Source organism: Quercus lobata, chromosome 5 (assembly GCF_001633185.2).
Source record: "Quercus lobata isolate SW786 chromosome 5, ValleyOak3.0 Primary Assembly, whole genome shotgun sequence".
Taxonomy (NCBI): Eukaryota; Viridiplantae; Streptophyta; class Magnoliopsida; order Fagales; family Fagaceae; genus Quercus; species Quercus lobata.
The window spans coordinates 15,907,001-15,916,091 of record NC_044908.1 but is presented as its reverse complement, the minus strand read 5'-3'; the positions used below and the strand labels follow the sequence as shown (position 1 = coordinate 15,916,091).

Sequence of the window (9,091 nt, the reverse complement as noted above, 5' to 3'; positions counted from 1 at the left end):
TACTTAATAACTCACTTGAATGAATATTTATAATATGGTACCACGTTTGATTCTAAAATTAAGAAATAAAACTCTTTAAGAATAAATAATTTAGGACACATGGCGCAAAATTGGAACTTTAATTTAGAATTCTAATTTGAGTTTCTCTTAGCTTCAACTATTATTATTATTATTATTATTATAACATTTTATGAGTCTATATTAATCAAAATAATATGAATTTACATAAAATGCACTTGATAATTATCTAAATGCTCAAAATCATTCCATTCATAAATAGATTTTTTACATTGAAAAAATGGATTATTCATGTGATAAAACCCTAATAGATAAATAAAAAATAAAAAAGTTAAATGAATATCTTACATTAATTAAAGATCAATTATATTCGGATGAATAGCTTTTAATGATTCAAATCAATTTAAATACTATAATTAATATATATTTATATATATATATATAGCTCCTATAAAAAAAACAAATAAAAAAAATAAAAATAAAAACTCCTCAGCAAATAAAAATCCTGTGTACGTAAAACTTACACAAAACTTATATGGGCACCACCGCATACCCTTGGTGCGATGGTCACTCCACAAGTATAAGTGCTTGTGAGGTGTGGGGGGCAAGGGCCGGGGTTTTAAATCTCCAGGAATGAGCTTCACACACATATACACTTAGATTAGGCTAGAGTAAAAATTCTATCTTGCATCAAAAAAAAACTTATATGGGTAGTTATTTCGAGTTTGGCTTGAAGCATTCAATAACATTTATGCGTCCCAATTTCAGTTTAAACCTTTGTAAAAATGAGGCCTCTTTCCATAACTATAGCTTCCACAGAAGAGGGGGGAAAAAAGGCCTCTATCGTCTTACACATAGTAGCCACTATTTCCCCCTTTGAATTCCTAATAATGATACATTATTTCAGTTCTAACCAACTAAATTGAATGCCATATATCTACTAAAGTTCATTTTGGGTCTTGTGTGGTAGGTTCAGACTTACAATTAATTGCTCTCTCTTCTTTGCAGGTCTAAGGCAGAATTAATTCAAGACATTGTGAAAGTGATATTAAATAATCTAAGTTATACATTCTCAGTCGATACCAAGGGACTAGTAGGAATAAATTCCCAAGTTGAGAAATTGAAGTCATTATTAGCTATAACGTCAGACAATGTTCGCATTATAGGAATTTGGGGGATAGGAGGAATGGGTAAAACAACTCTTGCTAGAGTTGTTTATAGAATGGTTTCCAATCAGTTTGAAGCTTGTAGTTTTATTGCTAACATCAGGGAAGTTTCTAAAATACATGGTTTACATCAAGTACAACAAACACTTTTGAATGAATTATTAATGCACAAAGATATCAAGGTACAAGATGTTGATAATGGAGCTCTCATGATCAAGACTAGGTTACGTCACAAAAAGATTCTTCTTGTTCTTGATGATGTAAATGATTTAGACCAACTAAACAAATTAGTTGGGGAGCATGATTGGTTTGGCCTAGGTAGTAGAATTATAATTACAACAAGAGATGAGGATTTGCTAAAACATAAAGTAGATGAAAAATATGAGGTTGAACGATTGGATTATAATGATGCTTTTCATCTTTTTAATGTGCAAGCTTTTAGAAAAGAACATCCTAATGAAGATTTTCTAGAGTTGTCCCAAGCCTATGTAGATTATGCTAATGGCCTTCCTTTAGCCATTGATATTTTGGGTTCCTTTTTGTTAGGGAGAAGTAAAAATGATTGGAAAAGTGAATTAAATAGGCTTCAAGCATTTCCTAAAAGAAAAAATCTCAATATACTTCAAATAAGTTTTTATGGACTATCAGAAACAGAGAAAGAAATTTTCTTGTATATTGCATGTTTCTTTAATCACGAGGATCAAGATACCATCATAGAAATATTAGATTATCTTGAGCTTTATCCTAAAATTGGATAAAGTGTTCTTAAAGAAAAATCTCTCATCAAATGGCATTACAAGCAATTGTGGATGCATGATTTAGTCCAACAAATGGGTCAAGATATAGTTCGTCAAGAGTCCCCTAACGATCCTGGGGAGCGTAGCAGATTGTGGTTGTATAAAGATATTGACAATGTGCTAACAAAAAATACGGTAAGAGGTTATTAATAAAACCCAAGCATATATCTTATTATATTATTCAATAACATTGTTTAACTTAGAGTAGTTTTGCAATTCACTAATCCCTTTTGTTCATGATTACAAGGGTAAAAAAAAAATTCAAGGCATATTCTTACGGTTACCCTATAGTTCTTATTCAAATGAGGTAGATTGAAATCCTGAATCCTTTTCAAAGATGTCTTGCTTGAAATTGCTCAAAACTGATAGCATTCACCTAATGCATGATCTCAAACTTCTTCCTAAGAGCTTAAGATTTCTTGATTGGAGTGAGTACCCTTTGAAATATTTGCCATCAAATTTCCAGTCAAATGAGCTTGTCAAACTGATAGGCCAAAAATTTATTGACCCCTTATGATTAATTAATTGATTTATTAATCAAGTTTATTAATTAATCAAATTAACATGCACTGCGCGTGGTAACACAAACAAATCACCAATTAAACTAAGTATGTAGCAGAAATTAAGTTGACACGGTGATTTGATTTCAAATGGGGAAAACCTACACGACAAAAATCCCACCGGGTGATTTTAAAGTCACCACTCCTGAGAATCCACTATTATCAAAACAAGTGGTTACAAGTAAAGGAATCTCAATACCTTATACCACTTACAGTTGAACCCTTACCCCAATACCCAATTGGACTTGTTCTATAGTGACAATCTCTCCTTGTAATGCACGACTCCCAGTACGTGACTAACAAATTACACAGATCCTAGTACGCGACTTTAATCACCAAGTAGAGAAGGTTGTTGACTACAAAGTTCTTCAGTTCATCCATACAATGAAAATCAAGAAGATGCTCGGTTACACCCTACGATGCACAAACACAGCAGCTTCTTCACAAGAGAGATGAACTAGGGCAAACTTTGTCTCCAGTCACAATTTATATGAACAAACTTCACTTAACACTTGTGCAACTTGTGTTCCCTTTGACGGATCTTAAAATAATCATTTTATATGTCTAGGGTTGAGAGAAAAAAAAGCTCAAACACATAATCACGGATTGGAAGAAAACAGAACAAAAAAATCTGTTTTTCTTAAACCTCGACAAATACCTATCTATCGAGCTACTGTCGAGCCACGGACTTAGACAGCTCTTTGAGCTCAATAGATGCTAGCTATCAAACTTTAATGACAGACACTTTTTTCAGCTTGAATCTTGGATAGACTTGCATGGCTTTAACACTTAATCTTGAAACCTTGTTTCTTGAAGTATTAAACACATCCTAAATCTACCCAAATACAAGTAAAATGTATTTTGTCAAAGGATTAGCCAATTACATAAAATAGTGACATATGTTCCTAAACATGTGAAACACATATGTCCTAACAATCTCCCCCTTTGGCAATCCATGACAAAACCACAATAAACAAATGAACATATGAGAGAAGTCATAAAGCACTCAACTCATATTCACTTGTTGAATATAATAAAATCTATCCTAACACAAAATCTTGAAAAACTTTGCAAAAAGAAAGTTTATGGCAAGTAGACTTTGACAACCTGTATTTCTGAAACACTTTAAACAAAACTCATCAAGACATCTTTATGTGAAACAGAAATAATAGATTGCATACAAGTAATAAGAAGCATGTGCATAAAGAGAGAAAATAAACAACACATGTAAGGGTAGGTGAAAAGAAACATACATCAACATATAAAGAAAATAAATACAATGTATGTCAATAATGGTCACAAGACCCATGTACAAGAATAATGTATCTCCAATAGAAAGAAAGGAAAAAGATACATCAAATCCTCACTACATCCCTCATATAAACACTCCCCCTCACAAAATGGTCTTATACTAACTCTCCCCTTAAGTATGACTACTCTCATATCCAAAACTACTCCCCCTTTTTTGTCACAAGTGACAAAGGGTAAGAGTGTCAAGTAGACATCTCATCAGCGCTGGAGGAGCTAACATCTTCATCCTTATCATCATCATCGTCATCGGAGTCGTAGTCCTCAGATACCTCAAGAGGAGGAGAGGGAGACTCCACAAAGCCACCAAGGCGAGCCTACCGTCTAGCAATACGGCTAACACGGGTGTTCACCTGACACAACTCATCAGTGAAAGTGTCAAGGCGAGCATCCATGCGTTGAAGCTGGGCCATAATCGCATCCAGAGTCACTCCACCCACAGAGGAAGAGGGAGCAGAGGTGGATGGAGTAGAAAGAGCCGGAGTGGCAGTCGATCTGGACCATCGAGAATGTAGATGTGCCTCACTGCGTTTAACGATACCAGCATCTATAGCACCCATGACATGAAAGGGATCGGAAGAGGGAAAAGGAACATCAAAATGGCGTAGAAGCCTCGTGATAACTAAAGGGAAGATGAGCTTATCACAGGTCGCCAAATCCCTATACACATCAAGAATAGAAAGAATGAAGTGGGAGGGAAAGTCTATACTAAGGTTCTCTAAAAGAGAGAGCAAAAATCGAGCACGGAGCTCAATGATAGAGTTATAGTGAGAGAAAGGATAAAGTACAAAAGTCATGACCATCTTAAGGAAACAAGGGCCTTTTGCAAAGCCCAAACATGAAGTGAACTAATGCTCACCCCAATCAAATGGTCGCTCACAAAAAGAAGAGATAAGCTTGTCTTTAGACACTGTCTTAAGACGATCATAACCAGGGTAGTCAAGAAACTCCACCCTGGGGACACGGAGCACATCAGAGACAATCTCTGGTGTGACAACAATGCACGTACCTCGAACGCGAGAAATGAAATTAGGTACTAAAAAATCAAATTCATGCATGTTGAAGTAGAACTCCTAAATCAGCACGGACGGACAAGTGACTGAGGCATCACATAGTGGCCCCCATCCCCTACTATAGATGACAGTGGGAAGGTTAGTGTCGGAGAAATCCAACAAGATGACTTCGCTTTCAAAATAAATGCCTCGTCAAGAAAAGTTCTCAAAGAAGTCCGATTTGGCCTTCTTATCACGGAACCGAACATGAGATGGAGTAGTTTCAGCAGAAGTGGATACCCCAAAATGAAGAGGGTTTCGGGACAAAGTGGATTTATGTTTGAGTGCCATAGAAGCAGACTAACGTAAACGGAGGAAGAGAGAGAGAGAGAGTAAACAATCAGAAAAGTCCCAAATACACTTCAAATATAGCAAGTATATTGAAAAGAAGGAACATATGCATGGGAATGCATGAACATGTGACATGTAAAAGAAATTGCATCATAGGCTCAACCCAATCCAAACCTAACAGTACATAATCAATTGCACACATCTAAATGCATGACAATACTGTTATAATGCTCATGAGATGCAATGTATGAAGTTTTTAAGATCAAATCTTCAAAACCCATCCCAAAAATTTCACAAAAACCTCAACAATTTTAAAAACCCCAAAATTTTTCAAAAATCCCAAAACTTAGGTTTTAAAACATGAAATGCATTAAAATGAGGGATTAGAGACTTACCAAGTGAGGAAAAAATTGATTAAGCTCGAAGAAACCTTGAGGAAGAGGTTTAAGGTAAGTGAGAGAGGTTTTGGGAGGTGAAAAGGCTAAAGAGATCGAGAGAAAATGAGAGAAATGAGATCTAAATCGCGAGCGCCCCTTATATACCCTTTCAGTAATTCTCGACAGATCGAGAGGTATCGAGGATCTATCAAGCTTTAAAGGCTTTGATAGATGCTGCTATCGAGCATATGTCCAAGGCAACAAGAATCTCGATAGATCGAGGGTGCTGTCGAGGATCTATCGAGGGGTCAGAAAGTTGCTCGTTGGATCGAGGTTGCTGTCGAGAGGTGTCGAGGTTGCTAAAAACCAGTTTTTCAAGAAGGGAAAAATACAAATATGATTTTAATCTCTCAAAATCATCTCTCAACAAAAATTTTAAGCACATAGATCCCAAAAACACACACACACACACTAAACAAAACTAACCAATTTTATATTTCAAAAATAAGTCAAGACAGTTTAGTGAGCATACATTAACACATGTAAACCTTGTGATGGTCAAATCACATTGTACCTGCACATGTATCAAAAGTAGTAAAGAATATTACGTGTTGTGTGTGAACATATAACTCCCACATCTAACTGTTTGATGGGGACTATCACCTTCGAGGTACATCCTATAACTCCCACATCTCCTAGAATACACGCTTGCAATAATATTTAAAAGCATTTTGATCTTTTTGCTTTTTATTTTTCCTTGCATATTTTTCTTTTGAGGAAACCATGCATGGGCATATAAAAGATAGAAAAGAAATACCTAATTATGTTAAGCATTTGACATTCCAATTTTGCTATGCCGAAGCACACAAATGTCATTCATGATTGGCGAGCAACAGTGGTGAGATGGTTATTTATGCCTTTCTCTTAGGATTTTTTTAGTCCTTCTCATCAAAAATAGTGATACGAGTGTTAAGTACAAGAGATAATTTAATCTTACTCATCACAAACAAGAGCCACAAAGCTCACTTGCTTAGTTGTGCATAGAGATGCTCATCTAAGTTACAAAAGATACAAAATTTAGAAAACTCTATTTCAATGGTCATCCAAGGTACACAAGTACCAATGTACACAAAACACACACTATTTTTTTATTTTTCTGATTTTTCAAAAAAATTTTATGAAAAACAAAAATAAACAAAACTGAAAACAAAAAAAACAAAAAAAAAAAAACAAAAAACATGTTAAACAAAGCAAAGCATAAAACTAGATGCAAATGCATGAGGAAGAAGGAGGAGAGAAAAGGATCAATCCATAAAGATAACACCAATGTTTTGACAAAGGAATTCAAACCATTTGCTATCAAGAGGTTTGGTAAACAAATCAGCCTTTTAATCATCAATGTGAATAAACTCAAGATTAAGTGTACCATCTTCGACAAGCTCCCTAATGAAGTGATGTCGAATCTCTATGAGTTTGGTTCGAGAATGTTGAACCGGATTCTTAGAGATGTTTATGACACTGGTATTGTCACAGTAGATGTTGAGATGTTCTTGACAAATACCATAATCATGGACATCCATAGAAGTTGGATGCAACAGCTACCGGTAACGATGTACTCAGCTTCTGTAGTGGATAAAGAGATGGAATTCTGCTTTTTGCTCATCCAGGAGACAAGGTTATTACCCACATAAAAATAACCCCCCGATGTACTCTTTCTTTCATTAGCATTCACAGCCCAATCAACGTCAGAATACCCAGCTAAGACATCATTTGTGTCCTTGCTGTACCACACACCAAAATCAACAGTGGTTTTAATATACTTTATGATTCTTTTTAAAGCAATTATATGAGACTCTTTGAGATTAGCCTGATATCTAGCACACACTCCTACACTGTAACTAATGTCAAGTCTACTAGTAGTAAGGTAATGAAGACTACCTATCATGCTTCTATATAGAGATGAATCTACACTTTTACCTAACAAGTCAACAGTGAATTTAACATTTGGGCTCATAGTGGTTCTGACAGAACTAGCAGATTCCAAACCAAACTTTTTCACAAGATTCTTAGCATATTTAGATTGAGATAAGAATATACATGAATCTTGTTGACGAATCTGTAATCCAAGGAAGTGAGTCAGCTCTCCAATCATGCTCATCTCGAACTCAGCCTGCATGAGTTTTGAGAAGCTATAAGCAAGCTCGTCCTTAGTCGACCCAAAGATGATATCATCAACATAGACTTGCACAACTATCAACTCGCTATCTTTCCTTTTGATGAAAAGAGTCTGATTAGTTTTTCCTCTTGTGAACCCATGTGACACCAAGTATTGTGTGAGTCGATCATACTAAGCTCTAAGGGCTTGCTTTAACCCATAAAGTGCCTTCTTGAGGTACAACACATGATAGGTAGTGGGCATGAAATTGGAAAATTGAATTGGACGGAAAGCTTTGCAGAGTTGGTTTGCTATAGAATGTGCAGGCCACCATGCTTTGTACCCAAACCAATCGTCTTCCACTAGAGTAAGTCCTGTATAAAACAGAATTGAGATAGAAAAATGCAGCAACACCTTAGATAATGTGTTAACTTCCCAATGGAGATAAGATTGAATGAAAAGGAAGGAACATACAACACATTGTCAAGAATCAAATCACATGATAACTGCACTTGACCAACATGAATGGCTAAAACAAATTCACAATTAGGAAGTTTTACAGAGATGTGAGCTACAAAAGTGATTTTGGTAAGATATGAAATGGAATGAACCATGTGGTCAGTAGCACCACTATCAATAATCCATTCATTAGGTAAAAAGGCAGGTGGAATGACAAGATTAGAAGAAAAAACTAAGTGATCTAAGTTGGTGGAGGAATGCAAGCAAAGAGGCATGGAAGTAATAGAGTCTAGGCATTCAGGTTCATCTAAACTGTCAATATTAGATATAGGTAAAGTACCTACAGTGTGAAAAATACCAGATGGCAAGGGTTTGGTGACAGGAGCAGTTTGACTGATGAGTGCGGCAGCTTGGTGAGTTCCAAGAGGAGAATCTTGATTGCCTTGTGATCCCAAGGTATGGGCCTACAATATGGACATGAGTTGGTGACACTGAGAAGAAGTAAGAGCCACTGTAGTCAATTCCTCCATACTATCTGCATTATCTAGATTGGAACCCAGTGAAACCTAATTGGCTGAGTGCCCTTTTCCTTTGTTCTTATACCCAGGATGGTAACCATAAATCTTATAGCATTTGTCCACCACATGCCCAAGTATTCCACAGTGTGAACAAACTGGCCTTTCCTTTTTACCATTAAACTTGTTGGATAGTTACCCTTGTTAGATGAGGTATTAGAACCTCTAGAGAAGAGAGCAGCAAATTCAACTGCAATGGCATTAGAACCAACTCTTTTTTGCTTCTCTTCTTGAGTGATGAGAGAGAAGACTTGATTTAGTGAAGGCAAGGGCTTCATCAGTAGGATCTGTCCCCTAACAGTTGCAAAAGATTCACTAAGCCCTATCAAGAAG

General features: G+C 36.0%; 1 protein-coding gene across 1 annotated transcript; it reads left to right on the top strand.

Annotated features, from left to right (window-relative positions):
* The first annotated feature begins 1,204 nt into the window (after positions 1-1,204).
* On the top strand, positions 1,205-1,942 carry LOC115990053 (TMV resistance protein N-like). The gene has a single exon (XM_031113914.1). The coding sequence runs from the start codon at positions 1,205-1,207 to the stop codon at positions 1,940-1,942; it is 738 nt and encodes a 245-aa protein (XP_030969774.1).
* Positions 1,943-9,091: the final 7,149 nt, after the last annotated feature.